Here is a 26,892-nt window from a genome sequence, read left to right as displayed (position 1 = left end):
AGCAGTTTCAGGTAAGGCGGGTCTTACCTGGCAGGTTACAACCTATCAACGTAGGCCTCTGACAGTTCTGTTGCCAATCGGCTCTAAGCTCGTCCCTCCTGGAACTCTGCGTTACTCGACACTCTAATGAAACAATTCAACTGAAAGGAAAGTTCACCTGCAGCCATCTGCAAGCAGCATAAAGTTCGACCTTTGATTAAAAACTTGCGGACAGGTCGCACGGTGGTAGATCAGACCGAAAAGAAAGTGTTTGCCGGTATTTATTGTGCTTTTTGGTGACCTTGTTTGTGCGCGCAGTGATCTTACCGGTGGCTGGCTGTGAAGAAGCGGCAGACAAAAAAAAGAAGAATTACCTGTAGCTCGGGTTCTGTCTTATCCCCCAGTTCGTCCATACACCTTTACCTGCACAGACTTGAAAGTCCAGTTTCACAAGCGAGAGAACAAGAGAGAGGAAAAAGGGGGAGTTTGTGGGATCAAATATGTCACAGGATACGGACAAGTAAGTGATCATACTTGTTTGGGCTCTGCTGCACCAGGCTTTAAGGATTGTTTTTGGACCATGTTTTTGATTTTTTTTTTCTTTCTCTTAATGACTATAAAACATGCGATTTTTTTAAATTATTATTATTACCGATAATATATATATATATATATATATATATATATATATATATATATATATATATATATATATAAAAAAAAAAATCTCTTCCTGGGGCAGAAGGATTATCAAGACATCGGTGTCTGACGTTTTTATAAAGTTGACTTGATAATCCTTCTGCCGTCTTCCTGGGGCAGGATTATCAAGTCATCGGTGTCTGACGTTTTTGTAAAGGCACGTCATTTGATAACAACTTTGTGGAAAAATTAAAAAATATTTAGCTGAATATTAACATTGCTGAATTGTTGTGTCAATGTAAATAATTTTTCTAATTAATTTGATTTCATATTGTTTGTCTTAACTTTTCTACACAGTAGAGGCTATAATAGTACAATTTATAAGGATTTGAAAATTACATTTTTTTTTCAGAGATAATGTTAAACTGTTTGAACATCCCTGTCTCAAACAATGTACAAAATATTTAACAGTTAACACAATTCTAATATTTTGTGTTTAGTTGTTTAGAAAATTGTGTGTGTGTGTATATATATATATATATATATATATATATATATATATATATATATATATATATATATCCTGATTTGTTACGTCAGTCAAAATAAAGCGTTTTAGTAAAGCGTATACAGTTACAGAACTTAAAACGTAATTTTTTATAGCCTATAAGAATGGGTGTATTGTTGGTGTAAAATAAAATAAATCGAAATATAACTCTAACACGTGCATTTAGTAGGCTAATGTTAATACAGAATGTGAGCCAGGGAGACCAGCCATCAACACCAACAACTTTTTGTGGATTATCCTTTGCATAGATTCCAAAAGAAGAGGGAAACATGGGTAATCTTTAAAGCCAACCCTGACCCGCATATTTCTACCCAAACGGGGCACAATTAAAATTTAATGACACCTATCATGTGGCAATCAAATACTCTATAATCGCTGTCCATAATTATCAAAAAATAATTATTCTTTTTTCACCTATGTTTTAATTATTATTTTTTAAACTTGATGGACTAGCCCTGAAGGAGCCATTAACTCCAACTTAAATGACACATCATATGTCATTGGATTCTTCTTGCTGTCTTCTACGAAACTTTAAAAAAATGGTGTAGGTTTTAAGACGATTGGGCTTGTTTTAGGGGACCGTTGTGCACTTGATCTGGTTTTTACTCACTCCTTTTAAGATCCCTTGTCTGCATGACATTATATTTAAAAATACAATATAAGATGCACAACATTTACACGCTGCAATGCTTGTTGAAACTGTGTTGGTTCCAGCCTTAACCGGTTTTAGCAATTGGGGAAGAGACACCTTTATCTGATTTAAAAAAAAAAAAAAAGAAGAAAAGCTGTGGTACTTAAGGGTAGACTAGGTATAATGATCATCTGCATGGTTGAAATTAGGGAAATCCATACAATTGTCAAATCAAACGCTTAGGAAAATTTTGTGAATTCAGTTTACACATCATAGACGCAATGTGTTAATTGCACAGTAATTATGTATTTTCGAACCACTGAATCAAATTTCATTTTTTTCTGGGAAAATAAAAACACGAAGCTATGGTGACTTTAACCAAAATGTACATTTTTCATTTTTTTTAATTATAAATGAAAACACAGAAAAATACATATTTTCATTTCTTCAATTTCAGGAAACATTCTAAAAATGTAATTCATAAGCGTTACGCTTACCTGTATCAATCTGCTTTTCTTCATGCTTTAAGAGATATCCATTTATTTCTTTAATTGTAAATTACTCATTACATTTACCTGGAAATATGATGGTTAACTTCACCAGATTCTACTGGTGAAGTTAAAGGGAATAGAATATTTATCTGAAGTTAAACTCATAACTACATACAGTACAAAGTGTGATCAGATTTAAAACACGTCGAACACACTTTAGTTTTTCCTTGAAACTGTGGTTTAAGTGTTTTTGTTTTATTATTGTTTTATTTTTTGAACATGAGGGTTTTTTTTTTATATACGAGGCTAAATACGAGGCTTGCATTAATCTTCGGTTATAAAGCTTCAGCCTTGCGTATTTTCCACGAACATGCGTTCTTTTAATCTCACTGACTAATTTAATCCTTTAAATTTTTATTCAAACATGAACCACTGAACCACAGTGGAAAAACAATTCTAAAGAAATCTCCCAAAAAATGTACTTCAGAAAAGGGACAGCTGCCGTTAAGAATATATATATATATATATATATATATATATATATAGACATACAATGGAAATAAGACTCCCACTACATAGCAGTTAGATCCATTCCTGGTTTTACTATGAGTTTAATAAGACACAGCTGAGCTTGGCTAATCAAGCACATGTTAAAACCTGAAATGGGTGAAACTGCTCTGCAATATGAGTCTTATTTCCATCCCAGCTTTGTTGGTAAACCAGCTGCTACTGGTTTGGCTTAGGGTGATGCACTGATATTGTTATGGAATGCCTATTGTATTTTCCATTCAATTTTTGTAAGGGTAGTATTCCATCATCTTTTGATACAGCCTTGATGACAAGGGGCCTCACCATGGTTCTCTGTGAGGTTTATCGAACATGACACCAACATGACAGGTTGTGTCAGACTCGCTGTAAGTAAACAACAGACGAGGAACGTTGTGAAAAAACGAGGCTTGTAGCTTGTATAGGTTTGAGGGACGGGGTTATGAGATGTATATCATCCATAACTTTAATAGCTCAGATACATTCTGATGTAAAACTAAGATGACAAATGTTTCGTTACCAGAGAACAGAGAAACCTTAAACAAGGGTGAATGATAGTATTCTATATATTTCTTTTCAATTATTTGTTTTCTGGTTTAATAAAGAAAGAAGCAGGCGAGCTAACATGCAGAAACTGCTCTTCCTTTGTGCAGCAGCAAGAGGCTGGTGGTGGTGGTACCGAATGAGACCTCATTCCACTCCCGGCGGGCCTACACGAGCGAGGATGAAGCCTGGAAATCCTACCTGGAGAACCCCTTGACGGCAGCCACCAAGGCCATGATGAGCATCAACGGAGACGAGGACAGTGCCGCAGCTCTGGGGCTCCTCTACGATTACTACAAGGTAGGCTTCAGTACTTTAGTACTGGATGTTTATTTAGACAGGGCTCTGTATTCGTTCTGCCTGACAGTTTTCTCACACCCTCCAGCTGTGGAGCACCAGGAGATACAATGACCACTCAAGGGTCTTGCTTATCTATTTACAGAAAACATGTCTTTATTGTCATTATTATTTTAAAAGAATATGCAAATAGACCTTTCCTTATCTTCAGATGCTCACATACTTCTCAAAGTTCACAAAGTCACTCTGCTTCTTCAGTATGCAAACAGTTGCTTGAGGAGGGATTATAACTATCCAAACTATACCATTGAAGTGTTTTTTTTTTCAGTTAACATGTAGCACTGAATCCTTGTAAGTACTTTGATTTGATATGAAAATAAAACTGTATATAATATTTTTGCTCTTTTGTTTTGGGGGGAGGTGGGTGGCTGGGAGATGAAATGAGGAAATAAATGTATAACTACATTATTCAAATTACCTTCCCCTATTTCACTTCCCCAACCCTTAACTTCCTTAGTTGCCCAGCAAGAACCTGGCCAAAATTATAGTAATTAATTTATGCAAAGCCTCCAACATCTAACCAGACCAAGATTTATATAGATTAATGATGTTCGTTCCAGTGTTTATAAGGGAATACTTTTCATTACTGCAAATTGGTGATAGGGGGTCATGCATTGGATACATCTGAAGTGAATGATTCCAGAGGCAAGCTGACTAGTGTTCTTCCCTCTGTTGCTTCACTATGTAAACAAAATAAATAATGTGTTTCAATTTGGGGTTTTTTTTAGGTTCCCAAAGAAAAGAGACTTTTGCCTTTAAATAAAGTGACTGAAATTCAAGATGACCATGAGAAAAGGTAAGCTTGTTGACTATGCAGTATATTATCACGCTGCCTGGACAGAAAGCGATTGAGTAATTCAATTATTCACCCCTTTCTTTTAAATAAATCCACAGTACTTACTTGGAAGCTTACCAACAGTCTTCGCTGCAACACCGTTACACATTATTATTATTCAAAATATCCCCCCCTACATCAAGTTCATCTGCAGTGCACTGGTGTGTTGCACTTAATGCATAATTTTCATTGCGTCACCTCATCATCACTAAAACGTATTATGGTGGACACATCATCAACTTCTAGAACACTTTTTCAAGAAGCTCACAATACTTAGAATCTGCTCAAAATCCTACAAAACAGATACATGTTGTTTTTGAATAGGAGCTGCCTGGGTGGCAACGATGGGCAGAATGACATGGCTGCTGTTGACAACCGAGTCCAAGTGCTGAAGTCCCTCCCAGTGAACCTGTCCCTGAACTCTGAGCACATAGAGTCTTCCAAGAGGGAGCACTACAGCACGCACCCCCAGGAGGGCAGCCCTGCAGCCGTGGGCAAGGAGGAGGTCTACACCCCCGTGTTCATGAGCCCCGGCGTGCACTACAGCCGCGGGCACAGTGAGGAGCAGCCTCGGGTCATCTTCGAGCCCAGCCCCTATGAGGTGCCCTCCATCCACCACTCCAGCTACCTCAAGGACGACCAGCGCAGCACACCAGACAGCACTTATGACGAGTCCTTCAAAGAGGAGCCAGAGGTACGTTATATGGAATAAACCGTGGAATGAAAGTCACCATTGGAATTCTGTCAGGTGTGGGTGTAACATATCAGCATTCTACTCCAGGCTATTCCATTGCCGACCGTGGATGAGAGCTCCCAGGGGGCGGCGCACAATTGGCTGAGGGGGGACTTAGGTCAGCCAGGGTGTCCTCGGCTCACCATGCACCAGCGACCCCCGGGCGCCTGCGGGCTTGCCTGTAAGCTGTCCCAGAGCTGCATTGTCCTCCAACGCTGTAGCTCTGAGGTGGCTGCATGGTGAGCCTGCAGTGTGTAAAGAAGTGGGCGGCTAATGGCACACGCTTCAGAGGACAGCTTGTTTTGGTCTTCGCACCTCCCGAGTCAGTGCAGGGGTGGTAGCGGTGAGCTGAGCCTAAAAATAATTGGACATTCTAAATTGGGAGAAAATAATGAAAATAATTGTCGATAACTAAATTTAAAAAAAAAATAAAAAAATAAAATACAGTGTGCTTATAAACAATGTTTTCCTTGTGAACAGAAATACCGCACGTCGTCTTTGGGGGCTGAAGAATTCCTCTATGACCCACCAGGAGCGTAAGTAACTTACATTGCCGGCATTCCACAAAAGCCAAACACTGCTAGCACTGCCTTTTTTAAAATTGGGTCTCCATCTTTTACCAACTATAAATGAACACAAAGCAGCCTGAAACAGATAGGAGACCAATTTAATTTGATAGCTAGTTGGAGAATGGAAAATAAATTATTTCGCACATAACATAGCCTGGAAAGTGTCTAGAGCTTAGCAAACATTTTCTGGTGGGATAATGACCACTGAACTTGAAATTTCATTGTCTGGGGTGAACCCTAATTATTATATATTTTTTTATCTCCATTAAATATTTGTTTCCTTAGAGAAACTTTCCAGTACATGTTAGAAGCCACCAAATCTCTAAAACAGAAGCAAGGGGAGGGGCCGATGACCTATTTAAACAAAGGACAGTTCTACGCCGTGACGCTGAGTGAGACGGGTGCCAATAAGTGCCTTCGACATCCCATCAGCAAAGTCAGGGTAAGTTACCTCAGGAATGAGGGTGGATCTAAAAGTCGCTACTCTCAAATTTCTAAACCTGACATACTGAGTGGTGCAAATGCCTTTTGATTGTGTTTAAAATGAATATTTGTTACATGCAGCCCTAATTACCTGTAAAAGAGAGGGTTTGAAGAGCAGTAATGTAACTGTGTAACCTCCTCACAGAGTGTCATCATGGTGGTATTCAGTGAAGATAAGAACCGAGATGAACAGCTCAAGTACTGGAAATACTGGCACTCACGGCAGCACACAGCAAAGCAGAGGGTTCTTGATATCGGTAAGCATCTGCTGCTCATCTGTGTCATGAGTTCGACAGGTCTTTTTACAGTGAAAAAAGTATTCATCATCGTGTCAGAAGCTTTACTCCACCAAGTGCCATTTTTGTTTGTTTTACATTGAGAATGCTTTGCTAACAATTGAGGAAATCTGAATGGGCCTGAATGAATGTAGTTAATATGGCATGCAAAGAAACCACTCCTTAAACAATGATTGTTTACATACTGAATAATACATTAAATCACATTTTTAATTGCTATTACGTAATGCAAGTTTTATTTACATATACATTTGTAGTAATTGTCATATTATATTTTGCATTCATACAATGCGGCATTCTGGAATCTAGGAACCTGCAGATGAGAGTTGAAAATGTCAAGTTATTAACACAATTTTGATGTGTCCCTGTGTCTTCAAAACTGTTGTTGTTCAAATATTTTTACCAACTGGGTTTCGCAGTGAAATTGGGAGGCATCTTTCTGGATTAGTACAGGGTTCCCTTGTCAATTTCTAGCTACTGTCATTGGTCCAGAGAGTGATTTCTTGATTAACACGTTTGTTCTGTATGAATTCTAAAACAAGTTGCAACACATGTTTGTGTGCAACACAACCAGTGTAGGTGAATGCAAATGTAAAAAATATGCAACTTGTACAGACACAAGCAAGGAATGCACCTTTTGTCCACCCCTTCACAGTGGCTTGTAATGCAGTTTTCAGTTATAGAGTCTGTGAAAACAAATCTTGTAATTCTGTAAGAGAAGTTGCATTATCAGGATTTCTAAAACACGCAATGAAATACAAGCAGACAGGTTCCCATGACTAGATACAGCTCCTTCACACAGGTTAGGACAAAAAAAAAAAAAAAAAAAGCCAGTGTATATTGAAACGTGAGTCCTTAAAATGGAAAACAAAAGGTTTGAAATGTTGGAGATGAATTTTACCATTGCCTCCTTGCACACTACAGCACAAGGTGGGGGGCTTGGGTGTGCCAACACAGGCAATACCCTTCAGAAGAAACACATTGTCCTGTGAGCAATGTTTTGTTCTAAACATAAAAACTCATATCAACTCCCTTAACATTTATTTTCAGCTAACTGACCTTTTTTGTTGTCCCCATACTGTAGTCAACGTGCCTGGAATATTTAACATACAATAAATAATAAAAATAACATATGTTTATAATCTTACTTCAAGGAAGCAGAGATCAACATTATATTTGCAGTTTTTTTTTTTTTTTTTTTTAATAATAATTATTGTTACTATTTATTTATTTTTAATCATGTAACTTTATGAGCCAGATCTAAACATGGAAGTTTTTAATGTATTAGAAAAAGCAGTGGCTGCTTGCTTATAGAAACTATGCTGCACATCATACCATCTTATATTCCAATCACCAATTATATTCCCTTTAAGAAATGCCAAACCACATTTGTTATAAAAAGGGCAACCACTTTTATAAGATCTCTACTGCTTTATTTTTGTGCATAATTGATAATAAATCTGAATCATGTGAGTGATTGACAAATTGCTTTTTTGTAAGTCCCTCATTTTTGTTTCCCACCAAGTCTACTGCCTGTGCCTTGAGCTATTCCTCAGCATTCCAGGTGCATTGTTCTGCCTGCCCAGACACAGCGCTGCCTTTCAGAACACAGGCAACTACACCGTTCTGATGAGCCACAGCCAGGCACCAAAACACAGCAGATACATGCTGGACATTACTCATGATATGTGTTGCTTCATCCTTTTTTGTACCTGTTTCGGTCATTTCCACTCCACCCTCATAGTAAATGTCACATTTTCTGAATTTAACATCAAAGTTAACAGATTTCATGAAAATGTGTATTGTGTCGGATCTCTCTTGTTTACAGTTTTACCGATCTTTTATACAAAAACAAGGACCACAAGTCTGAAAGGAAAGTGCCTGTGGTTATCCTCTCTGTATTCTTCCTTCAACTTTCAATACTGTAGACCTGTGTAAAGGTAACTCCATTAAACTACACAGATGTTGAGTATTGAAAGAGTGAGGAAGCATTGTATAGTTCTATCTCTCTGTGATCAACACCTATACAGTAGCAAGTATATTAGTTGATACTAGATAGGCAGTTTTCTTTATCTGAATGAACAGCTTTGCAGAAGGAGGCATGTTTGTTTGCTTAACCAGATAAGCTTTATCTTGAGATAAAGCTTGTCTATTGATTACCGTTATCCAAAAAAGTTTTGCTTACAGCTTTAAAGGCTTGTGTCACTTGGACAGGGATTAAACCTGATAACTACAGCCCATTTCACACTGGCATGATCTACCCAGGTCAGAACCTACCAAGGTCAGGACCTGGTGTCATGTGGGTCAGGTACGCGATTTACACTGCTTTTGATAAAGCAGGGTTGACCTGGGTGACAGACGCAAGTGAACAATAAGCGTATCAATGCCCCGGAAGCAGCTTGTTACTGATGCTTTCATCCTGGCTTCTCTGGATTGAACCGTTGGCCCAAATGTTGATTGGATCAAACGTTTCTTCATCCCTGCTGTGTCTCAAGCAACAAAAATATGTCTAAACAGAATAAAAAATGTTCCTTCACGCAGACGTGGCTATTTGTTATTGCGTCGGTTCTCAAACGGCCATCAAGCATTTTGTTTCACTCAACCCAGGTCAAAGCGTGTAGACCCACATTCTGAGGTGAGTTGCTGGGACCTGGGTCAACCCGGGTAAGACCCAGGTACGTGGTTTCACCACGCGGAAATTGTGACCCGGGTAGCCAGGACTCGGGTGCCAGACCCGGTTAGGAGCATACAATGACCCTTTAACAGAGATTGTGGTTAAGGTTGCTATCTAGACCTTAGTCTGGTGCCCTGTTTCAATCTCCAGCTATGGACTGTATTTAGTGTTATGATGACATTGTCACAATGTTTCAAAGCAGCAATTGACTTCATAGGAAAAATTTGCATATGATACACAAACCACAGTAAATCCAGTAACCCCCCCCCCCCCCAAAAAAAAAGTGTGATTCACAATAATGCATTTAACAAATAGCAGCGATGAAAGCTTGTTGTTGTTGAGATGTTTTCACTCACAAGTTAAAGTTTGTTTTAAAAGAGTTCAGTAAAGAAAGACTGCCTTTTAGTATGAAGCCCCTTCATTGTGCAAATAGAGCAAATAGGTATCAATTCGTCTCAATTAATCAGCATTGACTGAAGTTGTTGTTCCACATGGCTCTATTCTAGGTCCCTTGCTATTTTCAGTATATATGCTACTGTTGGGTATCACTATCCGAAGACATGTAGTGAACTTCCACTGCTATACGGATAATACCCAGCTGTACCTGTCTTAAGTCAGGAAATACTTCTGTTGGGGTGTTACTTGCTGCTTGCCTTGTAGATAGAAGTGCTAGATGTCTCAGAATTTTTTAATGTTGAATTTGGATGAAATGGAGGTTATGCTTGTGGGCACTCAGAATCAATTAAATAATGTGTAATGGCATGAGTTTGACCCTAGCAGTCTCTCACCAAAGCTTAATTTTGAAATGATAAATTTGGGGGTCATCTTTGATCCTGATCTCTCATTTGAGACTCATATTAGGGAAGGTACTAAAGTATCTTTTTATCATTTGAGAAATATAGCCAAACTTAGACCAAGTATTTCCTTATGCGATGCTGAGAGACTAATGCATGCCTTTGTTTTATCTAGCATTGATTATTGTAATGCACTCCTCTCTGGTATCCCAACACATGTGGTGTCCCGCCTACAGCTCATTCAGAATACCGCTGCTAGAATTCTGACTAAAACTAGGAAAGATGAACTTATTATCCCTGTTCTAGCCTCCTTACTCTGGCTCCCTGTACAACATAGAATTGATTTTAAGATTTTAGTATTAACCTATAAAGCCCTGAATGGATTAGCACCTAGCTGTTTGTAGGAGCTAAGTTACTGACTGCGTATCTTCCGAATCGCACTCTTAGATCACAGGTAGCTGGGCTGCTCGTTGTTCCCATGGTCAATAAAATCAATACGGGGAGGTAGGGCTTTTTCTTTTAGAGCTCCTAAACTATGGAATGCTCTGCCTTTGTTCGTGAGGTTAGCTGGGACAGTTACAATATTAAAGTCCAGACTGAAAACATACTTTTATAAAATGGCATTTTTATCTTAGCAGGTTTTAATGTACCGTATTTGCTACTTTTTTTTTAATCTATTATTTGAATATGTTTTTATTTGTGGCAGATAATATGTCTGGGAACTTTTATTTTAATGTGTTGTGTTTTTTGTTATGTACGTAGGTTTGTGATACTTCGGTATGAAAAGCGCTATATAAATGTAATAAATAAATGTTAAGAATCGTACTGTACAAGGAATGCAAGTGTAGGGGTGAGGTTCCAGCCTTGAGTATCGATAGAAGCTACTAGTTATTACACCGTGTAACATTTTTTTTTTTTTTTTGTTCCTGGTTAGTAAGTGTTATTTCCTAATTGCTTATGCCTCAAAAGTATAGAAAATGGCTATTATTCCCCACAAACTTTGCTTTTGTGACCAGGACAGTGATATTTTGAAATTTACCTATTTTCCAGAACATTCCAGATAGATTCAGTGCTGAGTAAACTTGGAGTAACTTCTAGAACTTTCTAGAACTTTCCAGTAATATAAATAGTAGTATAAATACAGGGGCCTTAAGCCCACCAGTTCAGTTTAGTTCCAGCTGCCTAAGTGGATACATATCTGAGATGGCATCAAGAGGCTACAAGCATCCGGCAGACGCATTTTGCTATGTCTGCGGCCAATTTATCAAGACAAGAGCGAAAAAGTACTCCGTGGAAGCATCTGCTAAGATGTGTGAGGCCTACAAGGCATATTTCGGCATGCCTGTCGGGGATCAAGACAAACCCTGGGCACCTCATTTCACCTGCGAGCACTGCAAAAAAACTCTGGAAGGTAAGATGGACAATTGTTGCTCGGAATTTTATGTTATAAAATTTGTTTAAATTTTTAAAATTGTAAAAGTTTTTAATTTTAAAATGTTTTACAATTTTCAATGTTATTGAAAAAATATATCATATATGAAAAATGTTGCGAGAATCTCTTACACATTAGTCATGGGTGAAATAAATGTATTTTTGTAGGATGGTACAGAGGGGAAAAGAGAGCCATGAAGTTCGCTATCCCAAGAATTTGGCGGGAACCCACTGACCACTCAAGCAACTGCTACTTCTGCATGGTGGACCCTTCCAAACGTCGGACTGGCAAGAATGCACCTGCTATCACGTATCCGGACCTTCCTTCATCCATCGCCCCGGTGCCACACACCATGAGCTCCCAGTACCCACTCCTCCGGAGAGAGAGCAGCCGTCTTTAGAAGAGAGCAGCAAGTCAGAGAGCGAGGAAGACGTAGATCCAGATGACAATTTCAGAGGTGGAGCTGAGGAGAGAAACCCATACTACCCCAACCAAAAAGACCTCAATGACTTGATTAGAGATCTTGGTCTCACCAAGTCCAATGCCAAGCTTTTGACGTCTAGGCTCAAGCAGTGGAACTTGTTGGATGAAAGTGTGCAAGTCGCAGATCAGAGGAAGCGTCACCAACCTTTTTCCAGCTTCTTCACCCGTCAAGATGGGCTCTGCTTCTGCCACAATGTGACCAGTCTGTTCGAGGCAATCGGAATCGCCTGTAACCAGAATGAGTGGCGCCTCTTCATTGACAGCTCATCCAGGAGCCTCAAAGCCGTGCTGCTCCATAATGGTAACAAGTACCCGTCTCTTCCCCTGGCTCACTCGGTGCACCTCAAAGAGGATTACAACAGCATCAAGACCTTGCTGGAAGCCTTGAAGTATGATGAGTACGGCTGGGAGGTCATAGGAGACTTCAAAATGGTGGCATTCCCGATGGGTCTCCAAGGCGGTTTTACCAAGTTTCCCTGCTATCTTTGCCTTTGGGACAGCAGGGACACCAAGGCGCACTACCACAGGCGGGACTGGCCACAGCGGACCGAGTTCTCTGTGGGGAGGAACAACGTCAAGTGGGAGCCACTGGTGGACCCCCGGAAGGTGCTGATGCCACCACTGCACATCAAATTGGGCCTTATGAAACAATTTGTCAGAGCTCTAGATAAGGAGTCGGCAGCCTTCAAGTACCTTCAAGACTTCTTCCCTAAGCTGTCTGAGGCAAAGGTCAAAGCCGGTGTCTTCTTCGGACCACAGATAAAGAAGATCTTGGAGTGCAATGAATTCCCCAAGAAGCTCACTAGTAAGGAGAAAGCGTCTTGGAACAGCTTTGTCGCAGTGGTTCGGGGCTTCCTGGGCAATCACAAGGCCGAAAACTATGTGGAGCTGGTTGAGACTCTGGTGAAGAACTACGGCACAATGGGCTGTAGGATGTCCCTCAAAGTCCATATCCTTGATGCTCATCTTGATAAATTCAAGGAGAACATGGGAGCGTACTCGGAGGAGCAAGGCGAGCGCTTCCACCAGGATATACTGGACTTTGAACGCCGCTACCAAGGACAGTATAACGAGAACATGATGGGAGACTACATTTGGGGGCTGATTCGTGAAAGTGATTTACAGTATAATCGTAAATCTCGAAAAACTACTCACTTCTAAATCTTTTGTAGTCATTTTTGTATTACTTTAGTATAAATACGTTAATTTGGATTCATATGTTGTTTTTTTTTTACTTTATGTGAACGAAAAGACACAAATTCGCCCGTTTTCTCATTGGAAATAGGTAAATTTCAAAATATCACTGTCCTGGTCACAAAAGCAAAGTTTGTGGGGAATAATAGCCATTTTCTATACTTTTGAGGCATAAGCAATTAGGAAATAACACTTACTACCCAGGAACAAAAATTGTGTTACATTTGCACTTCAAGTAAATATCAGATTAACAAAGCTGATAAGTGTGCGAAGTGCAGAGACTAAAATGTAAAACGTATTTCCCACTTATATTGATTTCGATTTTAAGGTCTGCACTGAAATGTAAAGTATTCTTGCCTAGTGTTCTTAATACCACCAGCTAAGGGGTACCCAGCTGCCTCAGGAATTGGGGCTTTTTTTAAAACTAGTTTTGCAGTTTTTAAAATGTCCTTTTTGTCGTACAATATGCAGTCGGTTAGTTTAATAATGTAAATCATAACTTCACAATATAACTGCAACTGTGTTTTCCATCTTCTCTCTGCAGCTGATTACAAAGAAAGTTTTAACACCATTGGGAATATTGAAGAAATCGCTTACAATGCTGTCTCCTTTACCTGGGATGTGAATGAGGAAGCAAAGGTAAGACTAACGTCAATTATAAACTAATTCTGTTCTTAGAATTTTATTTTAAACCTTAAAAAAAATTAGTTTTGTACTAGTGGCCCGAGTTGATAGCCAGACTACCAATAAACTATCAACTCTTTCTTTCTTTCTCTTTTCCTTTTGCCTCTTTATTTATTTCTTTCTTTGCTTAGAACTTAGCTCTCACACACACCACAATAGTCTGCAGTGTTGAGTTAAAGCTGCAAATGCTGGGCTGTACTTTAGCCCTGATGGATTGGTCGGTATTCAGTCTCAATACTTAATGATGACTCTGAAAATACGCCCTGGAGAGTAATTCAGTTCCATCTCTTAGATAAATATTTGTATGTTGGATTTGCTACCTGACTTAATAGTGGCCATTTGCAAAGTCATGGAACACAGGATATAACAGAAAACCGAATTGGCACAAATGTAGCATGATGACAGTTGACTGTTAAGTACCTGTACTTGCACTGGAGACAATAGCTTTAGCTGATCTACACAGCTTTAAGAAACTACTTTAATTTACATATGTTGACATAGCCTTTTTGAATATGGTGGTGTGGTAAGGGTGGCTTGTGGGTGACATCAGACCAGGAAATACAGACACACACAGTACTAAGGGTGAAGCGCGGACGTGTATGTTTAACAATTAAATAAATAAAAGGTTTGAACAAAACATTAAACACAGACAAAACGGCACGGTGGCCAAAACAAACAGAGACAAACAAGTATCATGCTGGTGTAAAGCCAGCACGGATAGCAACTGTTATTTATCTTATTCTTCTAAACTCAAGACTCACGTCTCTCGTTCCACCTCTAACACACTCAACCCCGTTCAGCCAAAGCTGCAGGTTTTTATATTGATGTGGCTGTCCTTAAACTGGCAATCAGTTAGCCAGTGTGAAGACAGCCACATTCTACACAAGTATTTTCTGGCAGGGAAGGTTTTTAACTCCTTCCCTGCCAAACAAAACCTCAATAAATAATAACTTGTTTTTTAACACACATACATTTAAATAATAACAATAAAACAGTGTTTAAAATAAACAAAAAACAGTACATTTTAAATCATAATACTATAAACAAACACAGGGGTGGGGTTACCCCGTCACAGGTGGTTTACATTTTTTTAAATTAAGAATGGGTAGCTTTATATTAGGTTGGCATGGCAGCTATGGTTGGTACAATGACCATCTGAAAGCATTGCTGTCACCACGACACTTGGGTATTGACAATGTTATCAGCAAGTGATAATGATCAAAGCCACCAGGAGCATTGAATGTTTCCTACCAACTCCTTTTTTTAATTCCTAGACTGCTGTTGTTCCACAGAGCAGAAACAACTGCAGGGATGTTAGTATAGTAATCGCTGCTCAGTCATTTTTGTCTGTCGAGTAAGTGGACACATATGCAATGTTTATGTGGTGTTGGAGGTGGGAACATGCCCCCCCACCCCCCAGCTCCAGACCCCCTGGCACTGTTTACCCACAACCTTTATTGTCCACTTTGGCTGGTTGGTTTACCACTTATTAAAGATGTTTAGTTGTTTCAGTCTCCATTAACTATTGCTACACAAGTCTCCAGAAAGCATGACTAAATGGTATTGTTACATATTTACATCAGTGTCTGTACTGTCTCAGAGGCAGATATTATATCATGGAGGTCAAAGGTTACATCAAAACATGTTCTGATAGCACCTATTGCTAGGTGACGGTTCCAGCTGAATTAACTTCAATGTTAACTGCGGGATGGATATTTTACTTGGGCTGGCTTGTGTTAGCAATCCCAGTTCTTTTAACATGACTTTTCAAGGCACATTACTGTTGAACACTTGATCCGTCCTTTGACTACTGCCTTGGTTACTGGTTAAAAAGCCAATATGAACTAAGAGCAAAGAACGTAGTCACTGTTTTGTATGCGCTGTGCAAGTGAAGGTTCCTCTACATGTGCCTGGAAAATGACACCACCTTTATGGATCTGATGAATATCATGAATGTCACAGTGTTTTATGATGCTTTACTGGAGAGCCCCTCCAGTTTACAGAGTGGTTAAAATGGACCAAAAATAAAGTACACAGAAAGAGTACTTGGAACGGCAAATTTAAGTCAAAAAGGAAGTTAGAAAGGCCAAGAGAAAGGTAGAAATGAACATTGCCAAGGGGGACTAAAACCAATTCCAAAAAGGTTTTCCAATATTATAACAGCAAAAGAACATTCGAGGAGGAAGTAAAATGTCTAAGAGATACAAATGGCAAAATCATAAATGCAGAGAAAAAAATAGCAAATATATTTAATGATTACTTTTCACAAGTTTTTACAAAGGAGGATACGGACAACATGCCCCACATGTCGACCTGTTCCTATCCAGTTTTAAATAACTTTAGCATAACAGAGGCAGAATTGTTAAAGGGATTAGGAAACAAACCCCCTAGGCCGGATGAGATCCTCCTAATAGTACTCAGAAAGAAGAAGTTATTTACAAACCGCTAACCAAGATCATGCAACAGTCTCTTGAGATAGGGGTTGTACCAACAGACTGGAGAATTGCAAACACAATACCTATCCGCAAAAAGGGAGACAAAACCAAACCAGGTAACTACAGACCAATAAGCCTGACTTCTATTTTATATATATATATATATATATATATATATATATATATATATATATATATATATATAATATAATATACTTATGGAAACTTTAATAAGATCCAGAATGGAAAATTACCTATATGGTAACAGTATCCTGGGAGACAGTCAGTTGTGTCTAACTAACCTGCTTGATTTTTCTGAGGAAGCAACAACGACAATGGATAATTGTAAAGCATACGACATGGTTTATTTAGATTTCCAGAAAGCTTTTGACAAAGTCCCACATAAAAGATTACTTCTCAAACTGAACGCAGTAGGGATTCAAGGAAATGCATGCACATGGATTAGGGAGTGGTTAACATGTAGAAAACAGAAAGTACTGATTAGAGGAGAAACCTCAAAATGGAGCGAAGTAACTAGTGGAGTACCATAGGGATCAGTATTAGGTCCTCTGCTCTTCCTAATCTACATTAATGACTTAGATTCTAGTATAGTAAGCAAACTTGTAAAAGTTGCAAACGACACAAAAACACGGTTGCAGCAGCAAAGGTCATTCAAAAACTGGGCTGACGCATGGCAAATTACATTTAATATAGAAGTGTAAGGTACTGCACGCAGGCAATACAAATGTGCATTATAAATACCATATGGGAGATACTGAAGTTGAAGAAGGAACCTATGAAAAAGAGCTAGGAGTTTATGTTGATTCAGAAATGTCTTCATCTAGACAATGTGGGGAAGCTATAAAAAAGGCCAACACAATGTTCAGATATATAGTAAAACCTGTTGAATTTAAATCAAGGGAAGTAATGTTAAAACTTTACAATGCATGAGTAAGACCTCATCTAGAATATTGTGTTCAGTTCTGGTCACCTCGCTACAAAAAGGATATTGCTGCTCTAGAAAGAGTGCAAAGAAGAGCGACCAGAATTATCCCGAGTTAAAAGTCATGTCATATGCAGACAGGCTAAAATAATTGAATCTATTCAGTCTTGAACAAAGAAGACTACACAAAAATCTGAAAATCTGATTCACGCATTCAAAATTCTAAAAGGTATAGACAATGTTGACCCAAGGGACTTTTTTTTTTACCTGAAAACAGAAACAAAGACCAAGGGTCACAAATGGAGATTAGATAAAGGGGCATTCAGAACAGAAAATAGGAGGCACTTTTTTACACAGAGAATTGTGAGGGTCTGGAACCAACTCCCCAGTAATGTTGTTGAAGCTGACACCCTGGGATCCTTCAAGAAGCTGCTTGATGAGATTCTGGGATCAAAAAGCTACTAACAACCAAACGAGCAAGATGGGCTGAATGACTTCCTCTTGTTTGTAAACTTTCTTATGTTCTTATATACTGTGGCAGCATCTTGGACCCTCTGTGGTCATCAAAAAAAACTGTAAATACGAATGTATTTATTGTTCACAACATGATAAAAAAAAAAATGTTATTCTCATAGCCCTGGTTCCCTGAAATAGAAATGTAACCATTGCCGTATTTACCTTGTAGAGACCCGAGCCTGTGACACAGTCGTGGCTAGCCACCAAAGGGCACAAAGGCACTGCGCTCACAGATCTCAGCATCATTTTTCCTTCAAGTCTAGTAAGTGGACACATAGGCAAAGTTTTCTTTGTGCGTTACCATACGGAACCCTAGTAACTAGGGGGATAAAATTGAGGGAGGGCCTCACCTCCATGCCTGTGTTGTAAGGGTTGACTGAGAAGCCGCCTTTAACACTCTAGTTCCAAAACCAGGGCTTTGAAGATCCACGGCATTAAGTCTGTAGAACCTAGTAAAGGTATGGAGAGTAGCCCACACAGCTGCATTGCAAATGTCTTTGACATATGCACCCTGAAATAAAGTCCACAAAGTTACCATGCCCCTGGTAGAATGGGCAGTGAGCCTTTCTGGAGGGGCCAAGCTGGCCAGCTCATAGGCAGTTCTGACTGTGTCTGCTATCCACTTGGACAGCCGCTGCTTAGACAGGGCTTGACCATGGGACATAGACCCCTAGCAGACCAAAAATTGTTCGGACTGCCTCCAACTTTTCATCCTGTCAACATAGTACACCAGGGCCTGCACTGGGCAGAGCGTATGGAGCTGTCGCTGTCTGTCACACTGTAAAGGAGGTGGATGGAAAGCCTCCAATTCCAGACTGGTTGACATGAAATGCCGAGATAGTCTTAGGCAAAAAGGCAGGATTGGTACGGAGCATAACCTTTGCCCGAGCCTATGTAAAAAATTAAGCTCCTACCCACAGCCTGCCCGTTGAGTTTGGACACATGGAGCAGGTTCTTGTTAACCAGGCGCAGGTCATCCAACTGTTGTGGTGAGGGCCTGTGGTTTGCGCGTAGTCTCTGTTAAAAAGAAAATAAATAAATAAAAAAATAACAAAAAACACAGAAGAAGAAACTTTCGCAACAAATACAGTAATTTAAACAAAAACAAATTAAGTAATTTTAAACAATTACATAAATAACTACAGCCAGAGCTATTGCAGCCTGTGAGGAGAGCACAAAGTCAGCCAACTTATGTTGCAAGATCCCTGGGAAGGAGTGACTCTAACTGCTGGCTTCACACAGGGCGCAAGGCCGCAGTGGGAAGTAACAAGGAACAGGCTGTAGTGCACAAGTTACACGTAATTAGTAAACACTATTACAGCAATTATATTAATATCACATGTAATTTGTGTAAAAACACAATAAATGCTAAATATATAGCAGATAGAAGTAATAAGTACTTATTTGAATAAGTCTCTCCGGTCAGGTCAGTCTTGAAAGGAAAAATGGCACTGAGATCTGTGAGCGCCATAGGCTTGCCAAGCAGCTTTGGTATATCATATTCAGGTTTCAGGTCTTTAAGAGGTAAATACCTATATGGTAATGGTTACATTTCGTACTTCAAAGGGAACACCCTGTTTTTAGTTCAATTCAGCGGTGACTGTCAAGCTTGATTTCTGACACAGGCGTGAAAGCAACGGTTTCTGTTTAGTGGGAATACGTTTCCCTGCCAGACTCGTACACTAGCTTCTTCTGTTTCCTTGGTTATTAAAGAAGGGTTCTTACAACAAATCAAATGGGAAGGGCTTTATAATAAAGGTATTTCATAGATGTTTGGAGATTTCAAAGAAGTGCAGTGCAGCTTGAAATTATTATGAATATAATATTGTATATTCTAGAGGTTGGTGGCTTATTTAAACATAATTGGATTTCACAACCCTTGGGGGTGGGGAGGACTGTAGTACAAAAAAGGTCTTCTTGAAGATGTAAATATAAAGACGGAGGTCAGAGGTTTTGTACAGTATTGGTTGCTTTATGTGTGTGTTCACTGGCTTGACCTGACAAATCCTATTGTAACCTAAAGGTACGTGACAAGAGACAAAAGAATGCCACACCATGGCCCTGTCTCTGATCTCAGGAAACAGCCTTGGGGCGTAATGCTGAATTCAAATCCAGTAGACAAGGCAAAAACATATAATCTGTAGGGCTAAAACAAAGACACCAGGCCATGGGTGGGGGAGGGGAGAGGAGGGAGTGTCAGCAAATCAGATATATGTGGAGGCTGCTAATGTGTTTTATAATATATATACAAAAAAACAACAATGTTTCAAATGAAGAAAAGGAGCATATGTCCACACGTGCACACCATATAGTTACAACACGTGCAGCACATTGTAGCAAATGCAGGTAAATGTTTACAAGGGGACTTGAAGGATTCTGAACTTGCACAAAGTAAAGAAGCAGGAAAGTTTCATGTTTAGTCTCTGATCACCTGGGCAGGAGTGCAGAATGTTGAAAAAGAACTCCCCTAAGAAACTTGTTGAAATGGCAGCTCAGTGTAAGGTGTAGAGTTTTAAAGCTCTGTTCTTAAAAAATGCCAAACCCTATCTTGACCAAATTTTCTGCCGGTCCTTTCCCAGTGAGGCAATTGAAATGCAAGTTAGGGGGCATCAGGGGGGAATACTGTTGAAGGTGTCAGGTGTCTTTTTGACCAACATTTGCTTTGAAAGCTGAGCATTCAGGTGCCATTTTGATCATTTTAATTAAACCACTCCCTTTGTTTACTTTGTCTGCAGAGCCTGAGCCAGCCTATTGATACAGCCATGAGATTGGCCAGTATAATAAAATAAAAATAAATGCATGAAAGAAATCCTGTATTTTGTATTGATATATATATATATATATATATATATATATATATATATATATATATATATATATATATATATATATATATATATATATAATATAAGAGTTTTAAGAAAAGCAAACCAACTTTTCCGTCAGCAGTGAACCACAAATGTAATACTTCAAAGCTACATGCACATTGTTGTAAACTAAGGTTTGTGAAGCATTACCTTGTTAACTGATGAGAGATCTGTTCTTGGACTTATTGTTTTAAGTTTAGCAGTAAAAGGGAGTCGTCTGGAACTACCCTTGATGGGATTGTGCAGTTAACGCACTTGAATAACCCTGAGTGTTTACTAAATAAAGTGTCCTTCTGCTTTGCCACCCTCGTTGAAACTCCTGGAAATGCCCTCAAGTAGTGGCACAGTCAGCAAGGAATAACCAATAGGTCCAGCTCTCCAAATTCTTATTATTTATTTCTTAGCAGACGCCCTTATCCAGGGCGACTTACAATTGTTAGAAGATGTCACATTATTTTTACATATAATAACATTAATTGTTTATTTATTTTTTTTACAGACAGTTACCCTTTTATACAGTTGGTTTTTACTGGTGCAATCTAGGTAAAGTACCTTGCTCAAGGGTACAGCAGCAGTGTCCCCCATCTGGGATTGAACCCATGACCCTCTGGGCAAGAGTCCAGAAACCTAACCACTACTCAACAAGAGTGTGAAAGATTTTTTTTAGTATCTTTTTACAATGGCTTCCTTTTTTAAATTATAGATTGCGAAGTCATTTTGTGATATGTAAATGTACTCACAATAGTCAAAGTGTTATCAGTTCTTTTTAAGGCTAGCTGTACACCATTTAAGTAACAGAGCTTTTGGCATTTGGTACGAGACTGACCCCTGGTGGTCGCTCTGTCATCTTTCCATTTGAGCTTGTGTGGAAATGGCTTCTTTCGTACGTGTATTTACTGTTTATGAATTTATCAGTAAGACCAAATGGGCTCTGATTTTTATTTCTTCGCGTTATGTTTTTTTTTTTTAAATCTTCCAGATCTTCATCACAGCGAACTGCCTGAGCACAGATTTCTCCTCTCAGAAGGGTGTCAAGGGCCTGCCGCTGATGATCCAGATCGATACCTACAGCTACAACAACCGCAGCAACAAACCCATCCACAGGGCCTACTCTCAGATCAAAGTGTTCTGTGACAAGGTGGGGCTCAGGCAGGGGATTGGGGGACACACCACGTCACAGCACAGTCCCATTGCCTAAGGAGGACCCACGCCTCAATAAAATAAAACTGCTCATAGTGTTGCTTTGTGTTGACAAAAAAGTTGACTATATATGTATTACCATTATCAAGTGTAGCATCAAATTCCATTGTATGATGTTTGCAATCATTGTATTATTTATTATTAGTATTATTACTCAAAATCTGTGTTTGGTTGTTTTTTGTGATTAATACTGTGTTTGAATAATTGCAATAAGAATCAGATTGCAGTATTTTTTTTTTTATTTTAAATGTAAATGCATTTCAAATATGTATTGTGATCTTGGTTCATTTGAAAGTAACCCATTGAAAACGTCCTCATCCCTGTGTCCTATATTAGATTCGGTAACAGCATTGTGCTCATGTGATGCGTGTGCGTGTTGTGTAAATCGGAATGTAGCCCCTTAATTTCCTCTTTGAATTGAATCCCAGGGAGCAGAGAGGAAAGTCCGAGATGAAGAAAGGAAACAGACCCGTAAGAAGACGAAAGGCCAGAGCTCTTCTTCCCAGTCCAACTGTGAGTGTCGCTCTACTCCTCTTACTACACAAACCCTATTCTCCACACGAGGGCCTCTGTTTTGGCCTCTTTGTACTGGCTCCCTGTGCAGTTTAGAACAGATTTAAGATTTTGCTTTTAATTTATGACCCTGAATGGATTACCACCCAGTTACTTACAGGAATTATTGACCTTGTATAATCTTAATCGCACTCTTAGATCACAGGATGCAGGGCTGCTGGTTATTCCAGGGTGAATAAAAATAACAAGGGGAGCAAGGGCCTTTTCTTGTAAAGCTCCTAAATTATGGAATTCTCTACCACCTTCTGTCAGGAAAGATGGTACTGTTTTTAGGTTGATTGAAAATGTATTTTTATAAAATATTTCACAATCTAAACTGCATTTTCCTTTTGTCCCTTTTTTAATTCTAATTTTATTACATTTTTGTTTTAAACTTTTTTTTTATGGTTTTAATTATACAAACTAATTTTCTTCACAATTAAAACCACATTTTTTGTATCTCCTTTTTAATTTCTGTTTTCAAAATATTCTTTTATTCTTTTAAATGTTGGCAGTTTTGTGTGTGTGACACGCCTTGGGATTCTTATACAAATGCATTTTATTGTGACTTTTTTGCTTTGTATTGTACAGTGCTTTGAGATACTTTTTGTATGAAAGGCGCTATATAAACAGAATTGTATTTTATTAGAATGTATATCTGTATCGGGTCACAATGCCTCCCTGCCCTGTACCACCTTGAGTTTTCAGTAACCTCTTTGTATCATTGTACTTCCACCAACGTACAATGGAGGATGTAGAACGACTTTCCATGGGATGAATTACAGTACTTTTAAACTGAAACAGTTGGAGGGTGTTGAGGAAGCTGCTTTCTTTCTTGATAAGGTTCTGTAATTTATTTTCATTTATGAACAACCCTTTGACCTGCAACATAACGATAAGATGACTTTGTGGCAAAATAAAAATAAAAAAAATGACAAAAAACTCCAGAGTATTAAAGATGCTTTCTTCTTTTTTGTGTTCTGTTAGCAAAAGAAGCAAACGTGCCTGCATTACCGGCGCAGAAGAAAGGGGATACCACCTACTTCAAAACCATGACGGATCTCGATTCTCAGCCTGTTCTCTTTATACCTGATGTGCACTTTGGGAATTTGCAGAGAACAGGACAGGTAAGGGTAATAGGGTATTAGGGTAATACAAACTGTAGAAATTATACCAAGCCAGCAAAAAGGCAAAGATAAAACTGATTTGAACCAGACTGTAGGTCTGTTTATATAGTGGGAGGAAGTGCTCATGATTGATCATATCAGATTCTAATGATTGTGTTTTCTCATTTTAGGTCTTTGCTTTCAACACAGAAGGGATGGAGAGGGAAGGGTATGTTTTAATCAGATCATTTTCAGCCACACGTATTAGAACGCACCAAACATTGCCCGCTAAATCCAGTTCTGGGGAACAGTGAGGCTTCAGAAATTTTCTTTTTTTAATCTTAACCTAAATATATGAACTTAAATCAAATCTTACTGTTGTGCTTTGTATCTGACTGGTGCCTTTTAAGCTTGCATATTATTAAATTATGTACGGTACGTTGCTTAACGGCTTGCTACGTGGTGTGCACAAATGCAGAAGAAATTTATACAAGAAGTTGTTATTAATTTACAAATAATAATCACTCACATTGCCATGCTTTGACTTTTGTTCTTTTTGAGGGAGGAGGGAAAAAAAGTAAAAAAAATAAAAAATAAAACATATTCACAAGAAATGTGCTTTTTCGTATTTACAGCAGTGTATTGGTGAAAAGAATGTTCCGGCCTTCTGAAGAGGACTACAGCCCCTCACCGCCCAAACAGATAAAAGAAGAAGTAAACAAACGAGGTAGCTGCTCATGTTATAACACATTTTATTACTGTTCTGAACTCTGTGCTGTATGTTTGGTATTCAGGAATGCTTTCCTGGAACTTCTAAACATTGTAATTGGTAAATTGCAGACAACAGTGTTAAAGTACTATTTGGCATAATTAAAGACTCCCTCATGCCCCAGGCCTAGGTGGACATAAAACCTCCCTGCAGGTGTTCACATTACAAACTCTCTGTCAGTGACATCTGTGTTGTAAGTCAATTAGAGAGGACCAATGATTGTATGGTGTGCAGTGTTAACAAATTAACATGAGAATACCCAAACAAAAAAAAAAAGGGAGTAGGCTTATACAAATAGTACTACACAACTATGTACTACAATTGTCCTTACAATAAGTAAAGCAAACATAAACAATATGTGTTGTACTTGCAGTCATTTCTAAAGAACATCATTTAAAAAAAAGAAATTGTCCAACGTTGTCTGCTTTTTACGATGTACCACCTCCTGTAATAACCAAAAGTTGTCTTCATCAGGGTTGCTAAAAACTCTGGTGTGTGTGTGTGTGTGTGTGTGTGTGTGTGTGTGTGTGTGTGCGCGTGTATATTATATAAAATAAAAAAATAAAAAAACTCTTACCTCATTGCAGTTAAAGCAGCATGAATAGGGCCTGTGATGTATAAATGCCAAGATCCAATAAACCTTTGAGCCTGATAACCACGTTTTTTAAGGCCTGGCTTCTGTCTCTCCAGTGCTTCTCTATGTACGCAAAGAATCGGATGAAGTGTTTGATGCTCTGATGCTCAAATCACCGACTGTGAAGGGGCTGATGGATGCAGTAAGTACATTGTCTTCTTCGCGTTGTTCAATATGCTGAGGGAGCTTAAATAGTGCTTTACAAAATTACCTGGCCTGATGAAACAATTAACTTCAAGAACATGAGCATTTATCAGTTCATTTGATCACTGTGGGCCCTATTGACAAAGCAGCAACATACATGTTATTTTAGTCTGTTTTGATGGATTAAACACATTTTTATGTCATCAGTTATTTACTGTTAACTATATAGAACAGCATCATTTTAGAATTTAGAACTTCGAACTTTAGAACTTAGAGTATTTAGAATAGGGTAGCTTGGGTCGGAACGAGGGCACATTTTACTAAGCTGATTCCTTTTGTTACTGCAGGTGTCTGAAAAGTATGGTTTTCCTGTTGAAAAGATGATAAAAATGTACAAGAAAAGCAAAAAAGGGTAAGAATCCTACAATAAATACTTGAGGTAAAAAATGTAAAGGAAGTATGTGGTGCCTGATGATACTGTTAAGAGATCATTTGATGTGAACTCAAACTCATTTCAGCATTAGAGACACAGAGAAAGACCACTGTGTTTTTGTAGGTATGGATGTTCCTGATACAACACAAGTTCCATTGTTGGTTGCAGGCAGAAACAGCCAGGTTGAATAGCCTTTGACAGGGGTCTCCAACCCTGGTCCTGGAGAGCTCCAATCTAGGTTTTCTAGGTGTCTTTACATCATCAGTGGCTAAAGATCTGGAACACATGTTCATCTTGACTAATTAAGCCAATAATTGGCGCAATTAAGTAACTGAGAGCTTGGTTGAAACAAAAACCATCAGACCCTCTAGATCTCCAGGACCGTGGTTGGAAACCCCTGCTTTATGAAAATAATTGGTTTTCAGATTGTAATTATGTGAATTTTGTTTGCCTGTTAATGATGAATGGCTTTGGTCTTCTACTTACAGTCGAGTTTAGATTATGTTGTTTGTTTTCCTAATGTTTTCATCTTTTTCTTTTTTTATTTAAAGTATTTTGGTAAACATGGATGACAACATCATTGAGCACTACTCCAACGAAGACACTTTTGTAATGCATATTGAGAACATTGGCGATGCCTACAAGATCACGTTGACAGAAATCTAACGGGACTCCGGGTTTGCTAACTGAAAAACCGAAGCTATCAGATTCTCACAAGATAATATGAGGGAGGGAGAAGAAGATGCCTGCAAAGTGGGCGACTGGGAAAGACCTGTTATTGAAGCACTGAGACTGAGTCGGTTTGTCAAGTGGACAGTTTTTGTAAATAAACTTTGCGTGACCAGTGTGGTGTTACTGCCATATCTATCATCCATATTTTGCGAGAAGAAGGAATGATATTGTAGAATATAGACAATGGTTCCGATTTTTAGTAAGTGGATAAACACTGGTCCAATCTTCCTAGAAGGTGGTTGCCTACTTCATTTCTGACTGTCACATTGGTACAAATTCTAGTATGCTGCTAATGCCAGTGCAGACTTCTTTTTTTTGTACCACTGGACAGTAATTCTATAAAACCCTGCGGACTGAAGTAGGTTTGGCTCCTGTTACATAGTCACCATTCTTATGTTTTGCCCAGTGGTAGCGGGACATTACTGAGAGAGCCACATTTGGCCCGCTGCTCTTGCCAAGAAGTGACATTATTAAAATGGGCTTTGTTTAAATATTTTTTCACCCAGATGTAATTCAGCACGATTCTTAAGTGAGATATCCAAATCTTTTTCCAAGTTTTGCAGTTTGGGCATGGACTACTAATGTGGTCTCATCTCCGTGCAAGCCTGAGGTTGGAGGAGAGCTGGTTTG

The 26,892-nt window shown here is 38.8% G+C and overlaps 1 protein-coding gene across 1 annotated transcript; it reads left to right on the top strand.

Moving 5' to 3' along the window:
* On the top strand, nucleotides 1-26,761 carry LOC117399308 (grainyhead-like protein 2 homolog). Its single transcript, XM_033998404.3, has 16 exons — nucleotides 1-499; nucleotides 3,508-3,697; nucleotides 4,483-4,550; nucleotides 4,914-5,283; nucleotides 5,803-5,858; nucleotides 6,177-6,333; nucleotides 6,520-6,631; nucleotides 13,792-13,886; nucleotides 21,672-21,830; nucleotides 22,321-22,405; nucleotides 23,432-23,571; nucleotides 23,742-23,779; nucleotides 24,186-24,277; nucleotides 25,010-25,095; nucleotides 25,445-25,509; nucleotides 26,082-26,761. Exons 1-16 carry the CDS (start codon nucleotides 480-482, stop codon nucleotides 26,194-26,196), a joined length of 1,848 nt encoding a protein of 615 aa, XP_033854295.3. The 5' UTR covers nucleotides 1-479; the 3' UTR covers nucleotides 26,197-26,761.
* The last annotated feature ends 131 nt before the right edge of the window (nucleotides 26,762-26,892 follow it).

Source organism: Acipenser ruthenus, chromosome 4, assembly GCF_902713425.1.
Source record: "Acipenser ruthenus chromosome 4, fAciRut3.2 maternal haplotype, whole genome shotgun sequence".
Classification (NCBI taxonomy): Eukaryota; Metazoa; Chordata; class Actinopteri; order Acipenseriformes; family Acipenseridae; genus Acipenser; species Acipenser ruthenus.
The sequence above is the reverse complement of the archived record's forward strand: the minus strand, read 5'-3'. Positions and strand labels throughout refer to the sequence as shown.

Excerpts from the sequence above, each read along its gene's own strand:
- LOC117399308 (XM_033998404.3), top strand. The coding sequence starts at position 480 with ATGTCACAGGATACGGACAA. Across the intron at positions 5,859-6,176 it reads CTCTATGACCCACCAGGAGC|AGAAACTTTCCAGTACATGT; the intron begins GTAAGTAACTTA and ends TTGTTTCCTTAG. Across the intron at positions 25,096-25,444 it reads TGAAGGGGCTGATGGATGCA|GTGTCTGAAAAGTATGGTTT; the intron begins GTAAGTACATTG and ends TTGTTACTGCAG.